Raw genomic sequence first — 25,612 nt, 5'->3', positions numbered from 1 at the left:
GGGCCTGTCTCACGAGCATACGACTGCATGCGGCAAGCACGACCAAACCGGAAGCGGGGGGCCATGCGGGGGCCGCGCGGAGGTCGAGTGATCCCCGTACAGGGCCTGTCCCACCAGCATGCAACTGCATGCGGCAAGCGCGACCAAACCGGAAGCGGGGGCCGTGCGGAGGTCGAGTGATCCCGTACGAGTTGACATGAAGTTCGAGCGAAGTCCGCGGGATGTTCGCGCTAGGCGTATGCCGTCAAGATGCTGCGTATGGCGTCAAGACGCTGCGTACGGCGTCGAGACGCTGCGTATGCCCATCAAGGCGGTGCGCACGGCCTCAATGTGGCTGCGGGCCGACAGGCTGTTGCCGCGCGGAATCTTTGGACAGTGTCAGTTTTTCGGAGCCCCCCGCGATGTCGGGACCAGCTCCGCACAACTCCATATGGCTCCGGCGATCGAAGTGGGACCGGTCCCCGCGAGGCCGTACGGCTCAAGCGACCACGTTAGGTCACGCTTGCCGCATGCAGTCGCATGCTCTTGGGACAGGCCCTTTAATCCCAGGGTGGAAATGTCAATGACCTAAGGGCATAGCACTAAGGTCAGAGAAGGAAAATTTAAGGGAAAGGTGCGGGCAGGTTTTTTCTTTACACCCAGATCAGTGGGTGCTGGGAATGCACTGCCAAAGGTGGTGGCCGCAGATACAACAGTGTTTAAGAGGCTTTCAGATTGACACCTGGATATGTAGCAAATGGACAGATATGGATCACTTGCAGGTAGAGACAATTAATTTAACTTGGTGTCATGTTCGGCACAGGCATTGTGATCCAAAGATGCTGTGCTGTTCTATAAGTTTATCAATGAGTATTTTAAAACTTTCTGGAATTAGTTCTTCTGCCCTTATAATCTCTTCTAGTGAGGGGGCCCCATAATAGATGCTTCTTTCGGAGTCTTGTTATAGGTCTTGTGATTGTGGGCTACTCTATTTGAGCTGGCTGCTGTAACTGAACCCTGGTGCTGGGGATATTGTCCTGGGAAGTGATGTTAATGTGTCTTTTATCCCCACAGATTTAGAGAATTTTGTGGAGAAGACGTTGTTGGTATTCCTCCAGTGTTTTGAGGTACTTGCTGTAGGCAGTCCATGTTCTGATGTGTACAGAGGGTGAATTTAACAAGGCTTTTGTTGTTCACTCTTGTTGTGCTGGTGCCCTGGATACTGAAAGCATTGGTCACTTGGATTATTCTCCCTGGAGTAATTTTGAAGGCAATGTTCTCCAACATCCCCTGATAATTATGGCACTGCACAGTTTATTTTCAACAGAAACATGCAAAATACTGGAGAATAAAAAGCCCGTCATTTAAAAGCGGAGGTCGGATACTTAACGGCTGAAACCAAATTTGATCCTTTCGGGCAACAACAGGCAGTTAGATTTCATTGGACATTAGGGGTTTGCAGGTTAATCTCGCAATGTCACCTGCAGCAGAAGGGTTTCGTCTTTGGGTGGAGTCAGTCCTGGGAATATGTCATCCAGAATGTTTTCAAACAAGGTCACGTCTTCAGCCAGGAACTTGGTCAGATTTGCATCTTTCAGCGCATTGATGAGAATATGTGATTCATCGGCATGGTTCAGGGACGTCTTTGCATCTCTAAAGAGAAAGTATCCTGTTAGATTATCAGAGGAAATGCTAAATCAAGGGCTGCAGCTTTCTGCCTGCTGTGATTGCAACCCAGAAAGTGATAATGAAATGAGATTGGCAGAGCTGACATGAAACACTGACACCGCGATCACATTAACCTTTTCAATGCTGTGAACAGCTCCTTTGCAGAGAAAAATGGGTCCTGCTGGAAAAGTCACTTGAGATGGTCAATCTGCATTGTCTCCTGGTTGATAAACAGGTAAAAAAGCCTGTTTGGTAAAAATGTTCTAACTTCCATTCCCAGCTCTGTTCTTAGTTCTTGAGTCATAGTCATACAGCATGGAAACTGGCCCTTCGGCCCAACTTGCCCACATTGACCAACATTTGCCATCTACACTAGTCCCACCTACCTGCATTTGGCCCATATCCCTCTAAACCTATCCTATCCATGTATCTGTTAAATGTTTCTTAGACTTTGTGATCGTACCTGCCTCAACTACCTCCTCCGGCAGCTCATTCCATACACCCACCACCTTTTGTGTAAAATGGTTACGCATCAGGTTCCTATTAAATCTTTCTCCCCCCCCTCCCCCTCCCCACTCCCGTCACCTTAAACCAATGTCCCCTGGTTCACAATTCTACTCTGGACAAGAGGCTCTGTGCGTTCACCCAATCTATTCCGCTTATGATTTTGTGCACCTCTGTAAGATCACCCCTCATCCTCCTGAATTACAAGGAATGGAGTCCTAGCTTGCTCAATCTATCCCTATAGCTCAGGCCCTCTAGTCCTAGCAACATCCTTATAAATCTTCTCTGCACTCTTTCCAGCTTAACACCAATTTATCGCCCGACCGCGGGAGAATATGGAAGAAACAAATTGGACTTTATTGCCTTCCTTCACAGTGAGGAATGTGGGGAATCCGCTATGGTGGATGTTTATGTTAACTTTTATGTAGTTGTGTGTCTTGTTGCTTTTTTTTTTAGCATGGCTGTATGGGAATTTGCATATCACTGTACCTTAATTTGTACATGTGATAATAAAATATCTTTGAAACCTTTGAAACCCTTTGAGCCAATTTTGTATCCAACTCGCTAGCTCACTCCAGACCTCACCTTCCCAACCAGCCTACCATACGGAACGGGGTCAAATGCTTTGCCAAAGACAATGTAGACAACATCTTCTAGTCTGCGCTCGTCAAAACCTTTGGTCACCTCTTCAAAAACACCCAATCAAATTTGTGAGGCATGGTATCGCACACGTAAACCCATGCTGATTATCATTGATCAGTCCTTGCCTTTCAATATGCAGGTAGATCCTGTCCGCCAGAATCCCCTTTAATAACTTTCCCACCATTCATATTAGGTTCACTGGCATGTATTTCCATTTGTCCTTGCTGCCCTTCTTAAATAAAGACATAACATTAGCCAACCTCCAGTCTTCTGGTACCTTACCTGTGGCTACCAATGATACAAATATGTTTGCAAGGGCCCCAGTAATTTATTTCCTGGCTTACCACAACGTTCTAAGATACACTTGATCAGATACCAGGGATTTGTATTAGTTTTTAGATTGCCAGCACCTCCTCTCTTATAATGATGGGCATGTTTTAAGACATCATTACCCTCTTCCCTGAATTCCCAAACTTCCATGACCTTCTCCATGATAACTACAAATGAGAAATATTAATTTAAGACCTCGTACATCTCCTGAGGATCCACACCTAGAAGCACATACATTCTTAAAGGTCGCTTTTCTCTAGATAGCTCCTGTACTAGAGTGAATAAGGTTTGATGGACTATATATGTGGGTGGTTTACTGAACTCGAGTGGGTTATCTTCCTTACTGACTGAAGCTGCAACGTGGTGAATGCTTGCTTTCGCTGAATAATCTGAGAATTGAAGATCAGTTATCCATTGTATCCAACAACACAATGTAGCTTGGAGGAGAATTTGGCCTTTGCCTCATCACCTCTCCTCTAGCCCCTGACACATTCAGCCAGAACACCAGATCTTGGCTGGCTTGCCTTGGCTGAATTGTGGGGAGAAAATGTGCTCAAAGATTCCGAAGATATCAGGCAACACTGAGTCTCCAACTAATTTAATGTTCTTCCACACGAAGAACGTGTTCTTTCACACTTCTATCTGCAGAGTCTTTCCACGGCACTATTACTCAGCACACGCCGTGGACTCAAATAGAAGTGGGAAATGCTGGAAATACTTCGTTTTTGAGCAAGTGTAACGTTTTGCTTTTAGATACTGTAAGTTATCCTCTCCATGTGACTATTATCCAGGATATACTCTCCAACTTACCAGTGTGATTATAACCCTGGTAACAATGTAGGCTGGTCTGCCAGTGTGACTATAATTTAGGATACACTGTAGGATACCTGCTTGTGGAACTGTTATCTTTTTTTCACCCAGAGGGTGTCTGGAATCTGGAATGCACTGCCTGACGAGGTTACGGAGGCAGAGACTCTCACAATATTTAAAAGCACTTGACTTGCCAAGACATAAAGGGCCGTGGGATAACTGCAGACAAATGGGAGTAGTAAAGATAGTTCCTCAATGTTGGCATGAACCTGGTGGGCTGAAGGGCCTGTTTCTCTGCTGTATAACCCATTGACGCAGCACAGGTGATCACAGTGTTTATGCAGTTGAGGTAACACACGTTTGCACTTACAGGACTCACAAATCATTATTAAAAAATTCAGAGATACAGGATAAAAATTTGCTCTTAGAAAATTGATGTAAAAATTAAATAAATATCCAACTTTTTTTTCCCAAACTTGCATTTCCTGAAGCATGCACAGACGACAAGGCTTCACGGGACAGAAGATTGCGATATGAACCATTTTCTGGAAACGCAACAACTGCTTCTCCGGATAATGCAGGGGGAAGGGGCCTATAATTGATGAGTTGGTTTAATTTTTCCAAATATCCTCAATCTGGGGATAATTCTAGTAGGTTGGACAATAACAAATAAAAACCTTCTACTCAAAAGAGACAGAGATATGCAGGCCAGTAATGTGACAGCAAGAAACTAATCATTGAATAAGGGTAATTTGAAAAAATAAGATAATCAAGAATTATAAATAAAGGTTTTGTGAAAGGGAGATACATGCTTGACCATTTATTAGGCTTCCTTGAAGAAGTAGCATGTGCTGTGGTTAAGGGTGTTGTACTGTACTTAAATTTCCAAAAGGAATTCAATGAGATACTGCATCAAAGGTTATTGCAGAAAATAGCTCATGATGCAGGAGGTAACATATTGGCATGGATAAAAGATTGTATGGTTTACAGGAAACAGAGAATAAGCATAAATTGATCTTTCTTTCTGGTTGGCAAGATGTAACGAGTGCATGTCATAGGGACAGTCCTATAGCCTCAATATTTCGCAATGTATGGAAAAGACGGAAATAGACACTAAAGTACTGGTGCTAAACTTGCTGATGACACAAGCTGTCACCCGCACTCTCTGTCTACTCCATTTCTTCGTGGTCACCCACTTACTCTCTCTACCATAGGCGTAATCATCTCACTATAACTCCTATCTATGAAGCTCTCATTCTCCCGGATGGTCAGGGACACTAGCAGTTTCTATAACATCCCACATCCTGCAGAAGGAACATTGCACCATTCTACCTGCCATCACTGCTGCTCTAAAAACCAAGAGGAAAAAAACACAAAAATCACACACAAGAAACAGCAGACTGTATCTTTACCCTCTGTCCCTTTACCCTCTGCTCAACCTCCTCGCCAAAGCCTCACACTTACCCTCCACACAGCACTTTACCTCAACACAGCCTCTCTCCCATTAGGCCGCCCCGCTACACCTTGTCTTCCTTTAATGGCTGTGCAATTAGCTCATTTTGCTCACTCAACCAATCCACCAACCGCCTTTTGAAATCTCCCACCACTGCTCTGACACTGAAATGTTTAGTGACTTTCTAAATTTATGTTACACAAACTGAACCAGGATATCGGAACCAGGCCATCCTTCTCCTCCCAGCTTCCCTGGCCATTCCTGCATTGCCAAACCTAATCTGGACCATTCTCACTCTCCTCCCAGTGTCATCATTTTAATTGATTGGTAATGAATTGTGTACAGTTCTGCTCGCCCCATTACAGGAAGATGGGTGCAGAAGAGGCTTACTAGAATGCTGTCCGGTTAATAGACAATAGGTGCAGGAGTAGGCCATTCGGCCCTTCGAGCCAGCACCGCCATTCAATGTGATCATGGCTGATCATCCCCAATCAGTACCCCGTTCCTGCCTTCTCACCATATCCCCTGACTCCACTATTTGTAAGAGCCCTATATAGTTCTCTCTTGAAAGCATCCAGAGAACCTGCCTCCACCGCCCTCTGAGGCAGAGAATTTCACAGACTCACCACTCTCTGTGAGAAAAAGTGTTTCCTCGTCTCCATTCTAAATGGCTTACTCCTTATTCTTAAACTGTGGCCCCTGGTTCTGGACTCCCCCAATATCAGGAACATGTTTCCTGCCTCTAGCATGTCCAAACCCTTAAAAATCTAATAGGGTGAATTATGAGAGGCGGAGATGTGGAACACAGTCAGACCTATTCCCAGGGTGGAAATGTCAAAGCCTAGAGGGCATCAATTTAAGATTAGAAAGGTAACATTCAAAGGAGATGTACAGGGCAAGTTTTTTTTTTTAAAACAGAAAGTGATGGGTTCCTCTCACACGCTGCTGAGGGTTTTGGTTGGAGGCAGATACAATAGTGGTGTTTAAAGAGGCTTTTAAATAGGCACATAGATATACAGTAAATGGACTAATATGGATCACATGCAGACAGTGGTTGTTAACTTGCATCATGTTTGGCACAGACATTGTGGGCTGAAGGGCCTGTTTCTGGGTGTTTAGAAACATAGACAATATATTGTTGATAGATAGCTATTAATGACTATGGTATAGTTGGGATCACGGAGACATGGCTCCAGGGTGACCAAGGCTGGGAGCTAAACATCCAGGGATATTCAATATTCAGGAGGGATAGAGAGAAAGGAAAAGGAGGTGGGGTAGTGTTTCTGATTAGAGAGGAGATTAACGCAATGGAAATGAAGGACATTAGTTTGGAGGATGTGGAATCGGTATGGGTAGAGCTGCGAAACACTAAGGGGCAGAAAACGCTGGTGGGTGGTGTGTACAGGCCACCTAACAGTAGTAGTGAAGTTGGAGATGGTATCAAACAGGAAATTAGAAATGCGTGCGACAAAGGCAAAACAGTTATAATGGGTGACTTCAATCTACATATAGATTGGGTTAGCCACTGCCTTGTGGTACCAGAGACAGGTTGCCCTAGTGACTGCATGGGTTTCCCCGAGTGCTCTAGCTTCCTCCCACATCACAAAGACTTGTGGATTGGTAAGTCAACTGGCCCCAGTAAGTTGTTCCCTCCACTCGAAGTGTGTAGTTGAGGGCATAATATGTGGAAACAGATGAGAATGTGGGAATATTGCAGGATTCAATATTCAATGCAGAATATTCAATATTCAGGAGCGATAGAGAGAAAGGAAAAGGAGGTGGGGTAGCGTTGCTGGTTAGAGAGGAGATTATATGGAAAGGAAGGACATTAGTTTGGAGGATGTGGGTAGAGCTGCGAAACACTAAGGGGCAGAAAACGCTGGTGGGTGTTGTGTACAGAAAACTGGCAGAAAGAAAACTGGCAGGGAACATAAAAACTGACTTCAAAAGTTTTTATAGATATAGTTTTTATAGATATGTGAAAAGAAAGAGATTAGTTAAAACAAATGTAGGTCCCTTGCAGTCAGAAACAGGTGAGTTGATCATGGGGAACAAGGATATGGCGGACCAATTGAATAACTACTTTGGTTCCGTCTTCACTAAGGAAGACATAAATAATCTGCCGGAAATAGCAGGGGACCGTGGGTCAAAGGAGTTGGAGGAATTGAGTGAAATCCAGGTTAGCCGGGAAGTGGTGTTGGGTAAATTGAATGGATTAAAGGCCGATAAATCCCCAGGGCCAGATAGGCTGCATCCCAGAGTACTTAAGGAAGTAGCTCCAGAAATAGTGGATGCATTAGTAATAATCTTTCAAAACTCTTTAGATTCTGGAGTAGTTCCTGAGGATTGGCGGGTAGCAAACGTAACCCCACTTTTTAAGAAGGGAGGGAGAGAGAAAACGGGGAATTACAGACCAGTTAGTCTAACATCGGTAGTGGGGAAACTGCTACAGTCAGTTATTAAAGATGGGATAGCAGCACATTTTATAGAAACATAGAAAATAGGTGCAGGAGTTGGCCATTCGGCCCTTCGAGCCTGCACCGCCATTCGATATGATCATGGCTGATCATCCAACTCAGTATCCCCCCCCCTGCCTTCTCTCCATACCCCCTGATCCCGTTAGCCACAAGGACCACATCTAACTCCCTCTTAAATATAGCCAATGAACTGGCCTCAACTACCCTCTGTGGCAGAGAGTTCCAGAGATTCACCATTCTCTGTGTGAAAAAAGTTCTTCTCATCTCGATTTTAAAGGATTTCCCCCTTATCCTTAAGCTGTGACCCCTTGTCCTGGACTTCCCCAACATCGGGAGCAATCTTCCTGCATCTAGCCTGTCCAACCCCTTAAGAGTTTTGTAAGTTTCTATAAGATGAACTGGCCTCAACTACCTTCTGTGGCAGAGAATTGCGGGCGAAGGAATGGGACTAATTACTAGAACAAGGTCAAAGAGCTTCCAAAACCAAATTTAACTTAAATAGTAAAAATTGTAATAATATTATTACCTGCCCAGATATATTTTTAGCTCTGAGTAGACCGCCTATAAGGGGTAAACCAGGGGAAAACAGTGACCTGCGCCCATATTTAGAGAGCAAAACTCCGTGGCCTCAGTAGTGTTACTTGTGAACAGGGCACGTTGAATCAGACGGCCTGCTCCTTCTGAAGATGATCATCTTGGTACTCTAGCAACTCCCTTCATGGGGATGACATGGATAGACGGGTGAGATGCGCCAACTGCTTAAGTTCACACTTACTTCATCCACAAAGCTCTCTTCTTTTGCCCTGCAATCATTAACACGGACTTTATGGATCGCATTCCAAAGTCATAATGGTCCTAAAGAAATTGGGGCACAAAAATGAATTCAGAGGTTAAAAGCAACTAATTTTAACAGTCTGGTGTGAATCTCCATTTCCCACTCAATGGACACTTGAATGTGAACCACACCACAGTTGCAGTGAGACTCACATCAGTCAAATTCTGTTGAAGGATATGTTGGTCACCTGTATCTTTCAACTGAAGTCTCTTTGAGTCTCTTAAGAATCTTTCAACATCACCAGTGGGTGGCGCCAGCAATGGCTGCCTCGCCAACAGTCTCTGTCCCTTTCTTCTATGTTGTGTTAAATGTGTGTTTAATGTATGTTTTAGTGTTCTTTAGCTTGTTTTATGTGGGGGGTGGGGCTGTGTTGGGGGAAACTTTAAAAAAATCTCTTACCTCGACGGAGATGCGATTTTTTTCCATATCGTATCGCTGCCCGCACTGCGGCCTAACATTGAGGAGTTGCCGGCCTCTTGCTGGTGACCGACTTCGGAAGCTACAACCGAGTGCCTATGGGACTTACCATCGTGGAGCTGGTGATCCCTTTGCCAGGGATCAACCTTGGAGCTCCAACTGCGGGAGCCTGCGGACTTTAACATCGTGGAGCTCAAGGTCCCTATTTAGAGACCGACTTCGGGAGCTCCAGGCTGCAGGAGCTTCAACCGCGCCAACGCGGGAGCTTGGATCTCCCTGATGCGGGAGCTTCGACCCCCGACGCAGGGGCTTCAACCGCCCCGACTGTGGATGGTTCGACTGCCACGACCGTGGAGAATAAGGAGGAAGAAAATTGAGCTTTATTGCCTTCCATCACAGTGAGGAATGTGGAGAATCCGCTGTGGTGGATGTTTATGTTAATTTTTATGTAGTTGTGTGTCTTGTTGCTTTTTTTCTGTATGGCTGTATGGTAATTCAAATATCACTGTACCATAATTGGTACACATGACAGTAAAAGACCTTTGAAACTTTTGAAGTCAAACTCCCATTAGTTTAATTTCAATCATCCCACATGATTTGAAGGAGAATGTACAAGGCATGATTAGTTAGCCTGCAGATGACATTACAGTGAATGATATCGTAGGATCTTGGTCAGTTGGGTAAGTGGGCTGAGGGATGCTTAATGGATGTTAATGCAGATAAGTGGGTAGTGTTGCGTTTTTGGAAGTCAAACCAGGGAAGGACCTTCACATGGCAGGGCCCTGGGGAGTATTGTAGAGCAGAGGAATGTAGGAGTGCAGATACACAGTTCCTTGAAAGTGTAGTTACAGGTAGATAGGGTGGTCAAGAAGGCTTTTGATATGTTGACCTTCATAGAGTCATAGACATAGAGTGATACTGTGGAAACAGGCCCTTCGGCCCATCTTGCCCACACCGGCCAACCTGTCCCAGCAACTGTGTTTAAGAAGGAACTGCAGATGCTGGAAAATCGAAGGTGGACAAAAGTCTGAAGAAGGCTTTATACCCGAAACGTTGCCTATTTCCTTCGCTCCATAGATGCTGCTGCACCCGCTGAATTTCTCCAGCACTTTTGTCTACCTTCGATGTCCCAGCAACTATAGTCCCACCTGCCCAAGTTTGGTCCATATTCCTCCAAACCTGTCCTGTCCAACTGTTTCTTAAAAGTTGGGATAGTCCCTGCCTCAACTACCTCCTCTGGCAGTTTGTTCCAGACAGCCACCAACCTTAGTGTGAAAAAGTTACCCCTCAGATTCTTATTAAATCTTTTCCCCTTCACCTTAAACCTATGTCCTCTGGTTCTCGATTCACCTACTCTGGGCAAGAGACTCTGTGCATCTATCATCTGTCAGGATATTGCGTGTAGAAGCCACTGAGAGGTGATCTTCTAGAGGTGTAATCACAAACCAGAAGACAAAGTTTTAAGGTCAGTGGAGATAGATAGGAAACTGAGTGGCAACCTTTTCTACACAGAAGGTGGTCAGTATATGGAACAAGCTTCCAGAGAAGGTAGTTGTGGCATGAACTATAAGAATATTTAAAATACGTTTGGACAGGTACATGGATTAGAATGATTTAGAGGGATTTTGGCCAAACACAGGCAGGTGGGACTAATGTAGATGAGGCATCTTGGTCGCTCTGGGCAAGTTGGGCCAAAGGGCCTGTTACCGTGCTGTATGACTCTTAAACTCATAATCCCATGCAGTCAAAAGTGCTGCAGCTCACCAATCCATTTTAATTTGCGTGGTGTGTTCCCATATACCTCTGACCAAAGAACATAGAACTGAACAGCACAGGAACAGACACCATGTTTTAATTTAACCTCATCACATTTGCTTGCTATTGTTTATATCCTTCCTTTCCCTGCTTGTTCATATGCCTGTTTAGTGCCCCTTAAATGTTGCCTTCACATCCTCTTCCACCACTTCCTTGGCAGTAGGTTCCAGGCACCTGCTGCTCTGTGTAAAATACTTGCCTCTTAAATCTCCTTTAAATTTCTCCCCTTTCACCTAAAATGTATGTTCTCTGGGATTTGGCAGTTGCACCCTGGAAAATACCCTGGACAATCTACTCTCTCAAGCCTCTCATAATTGTATATACTTCCAGCAAATCTCGCCTCAGCCTCCAACACTCGAGCAAAAACAATCCATTTCTGTCCAAATTCTCTTCATAGGTATTCCACTCCCACCCAGGCAACATTTTGGCAAACCTCTTCTGCACTCTCTCCAGAGCGTCCACATCCGTCCTGTAATGTGGTGGCCAGCATCGAACACAACATTGCAAAAGAGGCTGACCGAATATTCTAAAGCAGCAACATGACTTCCTGACTCTTATTCTCAATGCTCTGACGAGCACACCATATGCTTCCTTTACCACTTTATCTACCCGTGTTGCTACTTTCAGGGAGCTGTGAGCTTTAACCCCAAAATCCCTCTGCAACCCAATACTTCAATAAGTCCTGCCATTTTCTGTATACTTTCCTCTTTTATTTTACAGGTACCTTCCTGTACTCTCTCTTGGCCTGGTCCTGCCGAAAAGTTTTCAATCTGTTGTAAATTATATTAATCCCCCCCCCCCACCCCAGTTCTTTGCAACCAAGGGTGATCATACCTCATTTGGAATGTATATGCAGGCGCCCGTACCAACTGGATTGGACAACCCTCAAATAATTCCACCCAGCCTCACCTTCCACCAATCTACTCTCCTTGAAAACTCCAGGAACCTCTGACTAAGCCTAGCACGACTCAGGAATCAAGTCAAGGATGGTCCTGGCATCTGGGGCTGCTGGAATTCGAGCAGACCATGACTGGGAACGACCAACACAGCCACCGGTAACCAGTAAAAGGAGACCACGTAACTGCGGCAGAACCCAGGTGCGCACGGGCTGGGAGAATGTCCCGTATTCAGGGTGATGGATGTTGAACATTAGCTCTGAACATACGTACTGCATGTGTACCCACCATGTTTTTTTTTTCCATTTGGAAGTAGTCTGGTATGGACCATGACCGAGCCTGGAAAGGCTGGATCAGCGAATGGCTGCCAAGTGAATGAGGCCTCCTACCTGATGGGAAAGCTGCTTGCTGGCCAACTCGTAGAGATTGATGACCTTTCCAGAGAGAGATCTAGCTGACTTAAAGCCCGCAGAGTAGAGCATAATTTCAGCAATGAGATTGGAGTCAGGTACCATCATGGCAACCGGTCGGAACAGGGATTTTAGGTTGTCTGGCAATTCAACACGACCTTCATACCTAGAGCAGTGAAAGAAAATAATGTTCAAATCAGGGCCAGAAATGTCCAGAGGACAGGTCAGCAATTGGAGGGAAAAGGCAACAGCCTATGACACTCACACCATAAGGCGACACACGGTGACACGCTCACATCATAGGTCAACACGCCGTGACACACACACACCATAAAGCAACACACCGTGACACACTCACACCTCAGGTCACAGTAGGAGGGGAAAGACAACACCCTGTGGCGCTGAAGGTTGTAGGGCTGAAGGACTCGACACAATAGGAAGAGGGTGAGTGTGGAATGATCCAAAATAAGGAAAGGAATAACGTAATCACAATGATGGCAGCTCAGAAGCCAATACAGATCAGCAACTACAGGACAAGCCCTTTGTGTTCGGATGACAAGTTCTTGGTGTTAGGATGACAATGCCTCTGTGCAAACAAGATAAAACCATTAGAATGATTCATTTAAGAGGGGTAGAACAAGGGCAGCCAGGAGCAAGTTAGAATATGTAAATCTAGAGGGAGAAAGGAAAGCTGAGGGTTTCGTCGGCAAAGTAGAGGAATTGCACAGAGCAATGGAAAGTAGGTGGCCCTGATGATGGAGCAGATGTTCAAAATCACCGATGAGAGATGGAGGATGAAAAGTCAGCCCCAAACACTATCCACAGATCGATCAGGGCTGGGAAATCAGCCTGCAAAGTGGTGAGCAAGTGGTAATGACAGGAATTACTTAAAAACACAAATCACTTATGGAAAATTGTTGATTAAATTCTAAACGTTGTCAAGACACATCGTGGTGTAAGTAACGGTTGTAGCTTCACAGCAGAGGGATTAGAGTAAAAAGACATGATCCTCAATGTAAACAGAACAGCAGCAGCAAAATTTCATTATCACCACAGCAGCTGACAAATCAACCAAGGAAAAGAAAAACTTTAGAAAAGTAGCTTTAATAGGAAATAAATCTACTAAAGCTGGTGGATTAAAGCACTAGAATGTGTGTCTGACAACATCAAAGTCTCCTTTAACAGTACTTGAAATTAAACTGGAGTTTAATGTTGGGCACAATGTGATCCCAAGAAACTGAGAGAAGGGAGAGGCTGATAGCATTGGCCCCTAACATTTTCCCGGCGCTTCCTATAGAGTTCCTGGTAGGTGGTCACCCACGCTGCACCCCGTCTTCTTCCGGGGCACAATCCTTCTACATAGGGATGAGCTCTTCATCCAAAGGCCAGGATAAGGCCTGATTTTGGTTTATACAGAAAGATATACATCTGTCCGTGTCACTAACGTTTTCAACAGGCCACTCGCCTCTAGTGAACTGCTGTCTCATGTCTGAATAACAGTTGGCTGGAATCGCTAGTGGATTTCTTGAAGTCTTGGAAACATATTTTAATCTTGGCTCCACTTTCTCTAGTCTTTCACACAAACTCATTCCTCTTTCATTTCTATTCCTTCCTCTCTCTCTCTCCCTCTCCATTCTTTCTTCAGCTACTGCCATTATTTCACTGCTCCTCCTCTCCATTAACTTTCATCTCTTTCATTCACTTTTTTTCTTGATTTCTCTTTCCTCCAATATTTTCTTCTCTCTCTTCTGCTTCCCCTCTCTCTCTTTTCCCCTTGATTCCTACTCTTCCTCTTTTTCATTCACCCCACCACTCAATCTTCTTCAGTTACTTCTTCACGATCAAGAGTTTTGGTCACTTTTGTTCAGAAACAAAGTTGGAGCAATCCATAGATCGGGAAGTGAGATGAAGATTGAGAGTTGGATAGCCTGACCTCAAAGGTACAGGAAGTTACCGAAGGAGCGAATGTAGCAAAGTAGATGCAGCAAAAAGAAAGTAAAGCCCAAAGTGATTCAAAAAATTAAGTCAGCACTAAAGAGACGAATAAATCAGACAATCCAAGGGCGGCAAGGTGGCGCAGCGGTAGAATTACTGTCAACAGCGCCAGAGACCCGGGTTTGATCCTGACTACAGCTACTGTCTTTATGCAGTTTGTATGTTCTCCCTGTGACCTGCGTGGGTTTTCTCCGGGATCTCTGGTTTCCTCCCACACTCCAAAGAAGTACAGGTTTGTAGGTTAATTGGTTTGGTTTAATTGTAAATTGTCCCTAGCATGTGTAGGATAGTGTTAGTGTGCGGGGATCGCTGGTTGATGTGGACCCGGTGGGTCGAAGGGCATGTTTCCACACTATACCTCTAAACTAAACTAAATTAAATTGAGGGTCAGGCAGCAGCTGGAGAGGAGGAAACAGAGTTAATGTTTCAGGACGATTACCTTGAAAGAGAAAAATAATTAATGTTCCAGGATCAATGCAAATTTAAAACATCTGAATCTTCATATCATCATAACATCACCAAAATTCACCAGATTAATTTATTCAATGGTTCACACCATAATCAACATTATTTTCCAAGGGCTTCACTGCAACCACAGAGATTCCTGCAAAAATCGTCAGAGGCTTGATTCAAAGCCGATTACTTCTCACAATGTCTGTATTCAAATTCCAGCTAAATTCCAGAAATCTAAGCCATTCGAGTCTCAGATGAATTATCGCAGCATTCTCCTAATCTCATAACCATTCAAGAATTTAACACAAGTCATTGAGTAGTATTGAAAAAGTGGTGGTGAGTTGCCTTCTACAACCTGGGAGGTTCTTCGCTTGGGAGGAAGGATGAAAGAATCACAGCATGATTACAGCACAAAGACCATTCTGTCCGTTGACTCACTCTCCTTCAAAACACTTTCGATACTGATCCAGGTCCATTTTGATCGCTGCAAGTGGCTCTGAACTCCACCACGACTTCTGACAGTGCAACCAAGACACTAATAGTTCGCGCCGTTAAAGGGGGAATAGGCTTGGGTTCCATATGACTCTTGATCTAGGACTAGGACTAGTTCACAGAGGTATAGATGGGGCAGGCTACAGGAAACATTTCCCCTCAGCTGAGGTAGAAAAAAACTGGAGGAGATAAATTTAAGGTAAGGGGTAAGAGATTTAGAGAGGATTTTCACTCAGACATTGGCGAAGGCAGAGTCACTGGTAGCAGAAGTATCTCAATGAGCTCTTGAATTGCTTAGGCATAGAGGCTATGATCCAAGTGCTGGAAGGTGGCATTAATATAGATGGGTACCATTGGTGGGCATGGATGTGGTGGGCTGAACGGTGTGTCTCAATGCTGTATGACTCAATGATACAGGGAGTGAGGGTCTACACTGCACTGAGGGTGTGTGTGGGCAGGGTGTGGAACAACAGGATCACAAGGGGTTCCTGATTGAGTGCAGATTCCGAGATCCACCCCTCACTTCTCCCTATTCTACTCACCATCTCTGTGAAATGCCCACCAAGCTGCTTCCCACACAGATTGCCTGATGGAATTTAGGTCCAGATGTTGTTGATGTGGACCAAACCTCTGGAACAAAGGTTGTGTGTTTAAATAATGAACAAAATTGGATGTGTCCCTGAAATATTCTTCCATTGCAGAACATTATAGCTTCTCCCTAAATCGGGCTAGGTCGGGCCAGCCTGACATGTTGATGCCTGATGTTTATGTTGGGTGACCTATGTTGAAAGTGTGCATTTCTAATCACTGTGATTACTGAAGAAATAGATTTTTCAAATATTTCTCAAAACAACACCTCGGCTTCATATCCACAAAAATGAAAACCTGGAATGCCAAAGTTTTCGCATGAACTGCAGCTTACCTAGGGTTTATAGTGGCAAAGAAACCACAGGACATATTCAGCCGAATCTCTCTGTCTCCAAATACAAACCTGGAAGGAAAAAAAACAATCTGTTGCCGAGAATATGGGGAGTATAATGGAGGTATTCATTGAAATGAGTGGTTAACGGGTGCGGTGGGCCTGTTTGTGTCCTGTGTATCTTATTATCATGTCTGTTCACAGTGACACAATACAGGCCCCAGTTTTCAATTATTCGGCAGCATGATTTAAATGATCAATTTTGAAATTATATCTGAACAAGATGACTTGTTACTCCTACACAAGCTCTTGGTTCAATAAATTAAATCATCAAATCTTTCATGCCTTTATCCCTGGTCACCCCTTCAGTCTGCTTCAGACTTACAACCTCTGAAATCTCTGAATTTCCAAATTCTGACCGCATGATCACCACAGATTTTGTTTTAGTTTAGAGGTACAGCATGGAAATAGGCCGTTCAGCCCACACCAACCATTAACTGCCTGTTCACACTAGTTCTATTTTATCCCACTTTTCCATTCACTTCTTACAGAGGCCAATTGACTTACAAACACTGCACATGTTTGGGATGTGGGAGAAAAACCAGGGCATGTGGAGGAAACCCATGCATTCAAAGGCAGAATATGCAAAGTCCACACAGACAGCAGCGAAGATCAGGATTGAACTCAGGTCTGATGCAGTGAGGCATCAGCTCTACCAACAGCGTCACCATGCCGCCCACGATTTAATCCATCCACCACGGGGAGCCGTGTCTTTAGCAGCCTGGGATCTGGAATTCACTCCCTTATCTCTTCTGCCTTTCAGTCCCTGTCTCTTTTCCTTAAAGATGTTTTTCATAACCGACATCTAACACTGGTTCACCCCACCTTTCCTCTCCTTTAAAACATACCTTAAGAGCTATCTCTTTCTGCAAGCTTTTGGCCTCCTGTCTTAATAGCTTTTTACACGGGTTGGTCAATTGTCACGAAGCCCCAAGAGATGTTTTATTCCTTAAAAATACATGCTATTACTGATGACTAGAATCCAGCAAATACTGAAAATATTAACTGTGTTGCCATGGCATCCACTGCTCTAAAAGGACAGCTTATTCCCCAGTGCCTGCCTCTTTTGTCGAACAAGCGATCAAACCCAGCAACAAATGCCACAACTTATTCCAGGTTTTCTTTTCAAATTTACTCCATCAATGCATGAAAAATTAGTTTGTTCAAATTGCTGATTTTCAATTGACTCAATAGTCAGAGAGGTAAATGTACTGGCATATAAGGAGTGCGTCAGACTGGGGCCGTGAGTCACAGCTGTTGGCCTGTTGTGTAGTTATTCATGTTACCTTCCTATGGTAGGATGAGGTTTGTACGTGTACTTTACTGCCAGAAATTACATTGATTCCTCCGTGCATATTGAGAGTTAAAATAAATTGGCCTTCAAAATATCGGCTATCTATTGGGATATGCACGAGACACAAGAGGGATACATGATGCTGTAAAAACAAAAAACAAACTACTGGAAGATTTCAACAGGTCAGGCAGCATTTGTGGAGGAAAATGGACATTTAGGGTTGGTGTCCTTCATTTGGGCTGGGATAGAAAATGTCAAAATCAGGTTGGAGGCTGTGGAGGGGAGATACCCTAAAACAATGAGATCTGTGATAGTTTGGGAGACACAAAATGCTGGAGTAACTCAGGAAGGAATGGGTGACATTTCGGGTCAAGACCCTTCTTCCGACTGGTTAGGGATAGGGGAAACAAAAGCTATAGACGATGATGTAGATGGATAAAGAACAATTAATGAATGATACGCAAAAAAGTAATGATGATAAAGGAAACAGGCCATTGTTAGCTGTTTGTTTGATGAAAACGAGAAGCTATTCCTTATCATCGTTACTTTTTTGCATATCTTTCATTCATTGTTCTATCTAGATCATCATCTATATATTTTGTTTCCCTTATCCCTAACCAGTCTGAAGATGGGTCTCGACCCAAAACGTCACCCATTCCTTCTCTCCAGAGATGCTGCCTGTTCCGCTGATTTACTCCAGCTTTTTATGTCTATCCGGTTTAAACCAGCATCTGCAGTTATTTACTACACATAGTATGGGTGACAATGCCTGACTACCATTGGTCCTGGAGTAGGTATCAGGAGGGGTCTGAGAGTTCTTGTCCAGCCCAGATGAATCTAGATGAAGGGTCCTGACTGGCAACATCAACTGTCCATTTCCTTCCACAGATGCTGTCTAACGTTCTTACATCCTCCAGCAGATTGTCTGTGAACGCTGGGATGGTCATTTGCTTCTAACTGTATCTCGTGGTCAAACACACATAGGTTTTTGAAAGCTTATAGAAACATAGAAATTAGGTGCAGGAGTAGGCCATTCGCCCTTCGAGCCTGCACCGCCAGTCAATATGATCATGGCTGATCATCCAACTCAGTATCCCGTACCTGCCTTCTCTCCATACCCTCTGATCCCCTTAGCCACAAGGGTTACATCTAACTCCCTCTTAAATATAGCCAATGAACTGGCCTCAACTACCCTCTGTGGCAGAGAGTTCCAGAGATTCACCACTCTCTGTGTGAAAAAAGTTCTTCTCATCTCGGTTTTAAAGGATTTCCCCCTTATCCTTAAGCTGTGACCCCTTGTCCTGGACTTCCCTAACATCGGGAACAATCTTCCTGCATCTAGCCTGTCCAACCCCTTAAGAATTTTGTAAGTTTCTATAAGATCCCCTCTCAATCTCCTAAATTCTAGAGAGTATAAACCAAGTCTATCCAGTCTTTCTTCATAAGACAGTCCTGACATCCCAGGAATCAGTCTGGTGAACCGTCTCTGCACTCCCTCTATGGCAATAATGTCCTTCCTCAGATTTGGAGACCAAAACTGTACGCAATACTCCAGGTGTGGTCTCACCAATACCCTGTACAACTGCAGTAGAACCTCCCTGCTCCTATACTCAAATCTTTTTGCAATGAAAGCTAACATACCATTCGCTTTCTTTACTGCCTGCTGCACCTGCATGCCTACCTTCAATGACTGGTGTACCATGACACCCAGGTCTCGCTGCATCTCCCCCTTTTCCTAGTCGGCCACCATTTAGATAATAGTCTGCTTTCCTGTTTTTGCCACCAAAATGGATAACCTCACATTTATCCACATTATACTGCATCTGCCAAACATTTGCCCACTCACCCAGCCTATCCAAGTCACCTTGCAGTCTCCTAGCATCCTCCTCACAGCTAACACTGACCCCCAGCTTAGTGTCTTCCGCAAACTTGGAGATATTGCCTTCAATTCCCTCATCCAGATCATTAATATATATTGTAAATAGCTGGGGTCCCAGCACTGAGCCTTGCGGTACCCCACTAGTCACTGCCTGCCATTGTGAAAAGGACCCGTTTACTCCTACTCTTTGCTTCCTGTTTGCCAGCCAGTTCTCTATCCACATCAATACTGAACCCCCAATGCCGTGTGCTTTAAGTTTGCATACTAATCTCTTATGTGGGATCTTGTCGAAAGCCTTCTGGAAGTCCAGATACACCACATCCACTGGTTCTCCCCTATCCACGCTACTAGTTACATCCTCGAAAAATTCTATAAGATTCGTCAGACATGATTTACCTTTCGTAAATCCATGCTGACTTTGTCCAATGATTTCACCACTTTCCAAATGTGCTGCTATCCCATCATTAATAACTGACTCTAGCAGTTTCCCCACTACCGATGTTAGACTAACTGGTCTGTAATTCCCCATTTTCTCTCTCCCTCCCTTCTTAAAAAGTGGGGTTATGTTTGCGACCCGCCAATCTTCAGGAACTACACCAGAATCTAAAGAGTTTTGAAAGATTATTACTAATGCATCCACTATTTCTGGAGCTACTTCCTTAAGTACTCTGGGATGCAGCCTATCTGGTCCTGGGGATTTATCGGCCTTTAATCCATTCAATTTACCCAACACCACTTCCCGGCTAACCTGGATTTCACTCAATTCCTCCAACTCCTTTGACCCACGGTCCCCTGCTATTTCCGGCAAATTATTTATGTCTTCCTTAGTGAAGACGGAACCAAAGTAGTTATTCAATTGGTCCGCCATATCCTTGTTCCCCATGATCAACTCACCTGTTTCTGACTGCAAGGGACCTACATTTGTTTTAACTAATCTCTTTCTTTTCACATATCTATAAAAACTTTTGCAGTCAGTTTTTATGTTCCCTGCCAGTTTTCTTTAATATCTATTTTTCCTTTCCTAATTAAGCCCTTTGTTCTCCTCTGCTGGTCTTTGAATTTCTCCCAGTCCTCCGGTATGCTGCTTTTTCTGGCTAATTTGTACGCATCATCCTTCGCTTTGATACTATCCCTGATTTCCCTTGTTATCCACGGATGTACTACCTTCCCTGATTTATTCTTTTGCCAAACTGGGATGAACAATTTTTGTAGTTCATCCATGCAGTCTTTAAATGTCTTCCATTGCATATCCACCGTCAACCATTTTAGAATTAATTGCCAGTCAATCTTGGCCAATTCACGTCTCATACCCTCAAAGTTACCTTTCTTTAAGTTCAGAACCATTGTTTCTGAATTAACAACGTCACTCTCCATCCTAATGAAGAACTCAACCATATTATGGTCACTCTTGCCCAAGGGGGCACGTACAACAAGATTGCTAACTAACCCTTCCTCATTACTCAATACCCAGTCTAAAACAGCCTGCTCTCTCGTTGGTTCCTCTACATGTTGATTTAGATAACTATCCCGCATACATTCCAAGAAATCCTCTTCCTCAGCACCCCTGCCAATTTGATTCACCCAATCTATATGTAGATTGAAGTCACCCATTATAACTGTTTTGCCTTTGTCGCACGCATTTCTAATTTCCTGTTTGATACCATCTCCAACTTCACTACTACTGTTAGGTGGCCTGTACACAACACCCACCAGCGTTTTCTGCCCCTTAGTGTTTCGCAGCTCTACCCATACCGATTCCACATCCTCCAAACTAATGTCCTTCCTTTCCATTGCATTAATCCCCTCTCTAATCAGTAACGCTACCCCACCTCCCTTTCCTTTCTCTCTATCCCTCCTGAATATTGAATATCCCTGGATGTTCAGCTCCCAGCCTTGGTCACCCTGGAGCCATGTCTCCGTGATCCCAACTATATCATAGTCATTAATAGCTATCTGCACATTCAACTCATCCACCTTATTACGAATGCTCCTTGCATTGAGACACAAAGCCTTCAGGCTTGTTTTTACAACACTCTTACCCCTTATACAATTATGTTGAAAAGTGGCCCTTTTTGATGTTTGCCCTGGTTTTGTCTGCCTGCCACTTTTACTTTTCACCTTGTTACCTATTGCTTCTACCCTCATTTTACACCCCTCTACACTCTCTCTACGCTCACACATTTAAGAAACCCTTTCCCTTTAACTCCATCCTCCACTATCCCATTTGACACCCCACCCCCCTTATTCAGTTTAAAACCACCCGTGTAGCAGTGGCAAACCTGCCTGCCAGAATGCTGGTCCCACACCTGTTAAGATGCAATCCGTCCCTTTTGTACAGTTCCCCCTTACCCCAAAACAGATCCCAGTGATCTAAGAATCTAAATCCCTGCCCCGTGCACCAGTTCCTCAGCCACACGTTCAGGTTCCGTATCTCCCTGTTCCTGCTCTCGCCAGCACGGGGAACTGGAAGCAAACCGGAGATAACAACCCTGGAGGTCTTGCTTTTCAACATTTTTCCGAGCTCTCTAAAGTCACGCTGCAGAATATTCATCCCCTTTTTTCCGACATCGTTTGTGCCGACATGCACTACCACTTCCGGATGTTCACCTTCGCCCTTGAGGATTTTCTGCACTCTGTCCGTGACATCCTGGATCCTGGCACCGGGAAGGCAGCACACCATCCTCGCATCCCGTCTGTTGCCGCAGAAACCCCTGTCCGTACCTCTCACGATGGAGTCTCCCACTACAATGGCCTTGCCTGCCTTAGGCCTTTTTGGTTTTGGCTCAACAGCCCTATTCGCATCGCAAGCCAGTCCGCCGCTCACGTCTTCTGTCCCAACAGCTTCTAAGCGGATGAACCTGTTTACAAGAGGTACACCACCCGGGGACGTTGGCATTCCATGCTTCCCTCCCTTTCTCACTGTCTCCCACCTTCTCTCTTCCAGTACCTTAGGTGTAACAATCGTACTGTAGGACTTGTCGAGGAACGACTACGTTTCTCGTACGAACCGGAGGTCGTCCACTTGCTTCTCCAGTTCCCCACCACGGTCCTTCAGGAGCTCTACCTGGATGCACTTTTCGCATTTGTAGCAGCCAGAGGCACCAGCGGTGTCCTTGACCTCCCACATACTGCAAGCATCGCACTGAATCAGCTTGCCTGACATCTCCTTCTTTTGTCTCTACCTCTCAAGCGTATTGCGTGGTCTCCTCTCCTCAGCCTCTTCGACGAAGACTCTCGAGCCAAAGACTCACACTTTACTCACAGGGCATTTCACTCACTGCCGCTCGCTAAGAGCTGTCCTGCTTAAATTGACTGATAAATTGCCTGATTTACCAATTTACAAAGCAAATTCCTCAGTTTTCAACTGTTTTCACCCCTCTGACTCACTTCTCTCCTCCCACTTGGGCTAGAGCCAATCAGTCGTATCTCTTGCTAATCTGCTGCTGCTGTTGTTCCTCCCAAAAATCTACAGCAGTTCTGTATTCTCAGTCTATATTCGGGCAAGCGTGTTTGAGTGTTTAATATATAAAACATATGTAAAGTTTTACTGTAAGTGCAAAGTAATGCATTTGTAGATTGTACTCACTGCACCGACTGGAACTTCAGTCATTCCATGCACTGGAATTTAGAAACATAGAACATAGAAATTAGGTGCAGGAGTAGGCCATTCGGCCCTTCGAGCCTGCACCGCCATTCAATATGATCATGGCTGATCATCCAACTCAGTATCCCGTACCTGCCTTCTCTCCATACCCTCTGATCCCCTTAGCCACAAGGGCCACATCTAACTCCCTCTTAAAAATAGCCAATGAACTGGCCTCAACTACCCTCTGTGGCAGAGAGTTCCAGAGATTCACCACTCTGTGTGAAAAAAGTTCTCCTCATCTCGGTTTTAAAGGATTTCCCCCTTATCCTTAAGCTGTGACCCCTTGTCCTGGACTTCCCCAACATCGGGAACAATCTTCCTGCATCTAGCCTGTCCAACCCCTTAAGAATTTTGTGAGTTTCTATAAGATCCCCTCTCAATCTCCTAAATTCTAGAGAGTATAAACCAAGTCTATCCAGTCTTTCTGTAAAACTGTACGCAATACTCCAGGTGTGGTCTTCCTCAGATTTGGAGACCCTGTACAACTGCAGTAGAACCTCCCAGCTCCTATACTCAAATCCTCTTGCTATTAAAGCCAACATACCATTCGCTTTCTTTACTGCCTGCTGCACCTGCATGCCTACCTTCAATGACTGGTGTACCATGACACCCAGGTCACGCTGCATCTCCCCCTTTCCCAATCGGCCACCATTTAGATAATAGTCTGCTTTCCCGTTTTTGCCACCAAAATGGATAACCTCACATTTATCCACATTATACTGCATCTGCCAAACATTTGCCCACTCACCCAGCCTATCCAAGTCACCTTGCAGTCTCCTAGCATCCTCCTCACAGCTAACACTGACCCCCAGCTTAGTGTCATCCGCAAACTTGGAGATATTGCCTTCAATTCCCTCATCCAGATCATTAATATATATTGTAAATAGCTGGGGTCCCAGTACTGAGCCTTGCGGTACCCCACTAGTCACTGCCTGCCATTGTGAAAAGGACCCGTTTACTTAGGTCAGAGATGCAGCATTGTAACAGGCCCATCAAGTCCATGCTGATCATTGATCACCCATGAACACCAGTTCTCCAACATTCAAATCCATTCCCTACAATTTAGGGGGCAATTATTACAGAGGCCGATTCAACTATAAACTTGAATATCTTTGGGGTATGGGACGAAACCGGAACGCCATGGTTCCCCACAGGGAGAACATGCAAACTGCACGTAGACATTCCCCATTCCCAGGATTGGACCTGAGTATCTGTGCCACTCTGCTGCCTGCTTCTCTCTGCTCTCAGCCTTTCTCTTTCCTCATTCCCTTTGATTTGAGTTTTCAGTCCCATGCTCTTTTGTCATCCCACAGGGTTTTACCCGTTTGAGATGTTTTCAGCTTAACACAACACTGGAGGAATGCTTTATTATTATACTTGATGTCTGTGGCAAATGCGTGAAAATAGTAAATGCATCTCAATGCCGTGTGTGTATGTGAGTACTCACTTCAGCACTTCACTGTCCTTGGCTGCCTTAATTGTCTGGATCTGTGAGGCAATTACAGACAAGACTTCCAAGTCAATCCGATTAAACTCGTCGAAGCAGATCCATGTCCCAGACTGAGCCATTCCAGAGAACAATTTGCCCATCATCTGTAGAGAAGAAAGGATGGCAAATAGGTGAGGAGAGAGGAGGCGAGAAAATAAAGGAAGGTCAACGTTATGCCAGCTTTGATTAACACAGTGCTGGCTGAGGACAGGTTTTGCGCAGCAGCTCCTGTATCTGCTCACTTTTACTCAAATGAGGTTTTAATTAATTGGATGACAGTGCCCAGTCGCACATCACAGCCGTAAATGATCAGAGTGACAGCTTCTACTGCTTCCAACTCCATGAAATGCGCTTGTGTGCCAATGACTAAGCTACTCCGTATTCTTACTCTGACCTGGGGGGCATTTGTACCGAGTGAGATGAGCATAAACCTCCAAAGAAGACAAGGTGCTGACAGATGGGGAAGAAAACAATAACATGAAACACAGGTGCTCAAGCAGCAGGACATGGATATGCACTGGAAAAGCCTCTGAAACAGGCCGAACCTTGGTGTGCGGTTCCCACCAACTGCTTCCCATCTACAACTGGCTTCTGGACATCCAGACCGACAGACCTCACTCAGACTCATAGAATGGGCCATAACATTTCTTCCATCCGGGTGCCCCTCAGCATCAACGGCTCAGTACCTGCTCTACTTCCTATACATCCATGAATATTTGGCCTAGTACAATGATACCTTCACATCCAGGGGCTCCAGCAGCCCTTCCAGGTGAGACAGAGGTTCACATGCACCTCCTCTAATCTCATCTACTACCTTTGATGCTCTCGATGTGACATCCTTTACACTGGCGAGACCAAGTGTAGACTTGCCGACTGTTTCGCCAAGCACCTCTGCTCAGTTCACTTAGGCGTGCTGGATCTCCTGGATGCTATCATTTTAACTTCCCTTCCCATTCCTATATCGACCTTTCTGTCCTGGGCCCCCTCCATTGCCAGAGTGAAGCTCCACACCACTGCTGTCCTCTAACCCCAGCCCTAAAATCCTGTCATGTTTTCACCATCCCTCCGACTTCCCTCTTTCCCTTGCAGAACGATCAGTCTTCAACAGGGGTGGGAGATTGCAACCTTCACTGTTTCGACGAATGAAAT

At 44.8% G+C, this 25,612-nt stretch overlaps 1 protein-coding gene across 1 annotated transcript in view; it reads right to left on the bottom strand.

The window, feature by feature from the left end:
- Positions 1-25,612, bottom strand: part of LOC129697686 (dynein axonemal heavy chain 6-like) — a 415,092-nt gene that overhangs the window by 182,386 nt on the left and 207,094 nt on the right. The window contains exons 31-35 of the mRNA XM_055636395.1: positions 24,422-24,567; positions 16,099-16,167; positions 12,216-12,402; positions 8,639-8,718; positions 1,461-1,632 (exon numbers count right to left, since the gene is read on the bottom strand). Of these exons, the coding sequence (XP_055492370.1) occupies positions 1,461-1,632; positions 8,639-8,718; positions 12,216-12,402; positions 16,099-16,167; positions 24,422-24,567 (654 nt within the window). The remainder of the gene's footprint in view (positions 1-1,460; positions 1,633-8,638; positions 8,719-12,215; positions 12,403-16,098; positions 16,168-24,421; positions 24,568-25,612) is intronic.

Source organism: Leucoraja erinacea, chromosome 5 (assembly GCF_028641065.1).
Source record: "Leucoraja erinacea ecotype New England chromosome 5, Leri_hhj_1, whole genome shotgun sequence".
In the NCBI taxonomy this organism is placed as follows: domain Eukaryota; kingdom Metazoa; phylum Chordata; class Chondrichthyes; order Rajiformes; family Rajidae; genus Leucoraja; species Leucoraja erinaceus.
This window is presented reverse-complemented; position numbering and strand designations above follow the sequence as displayed.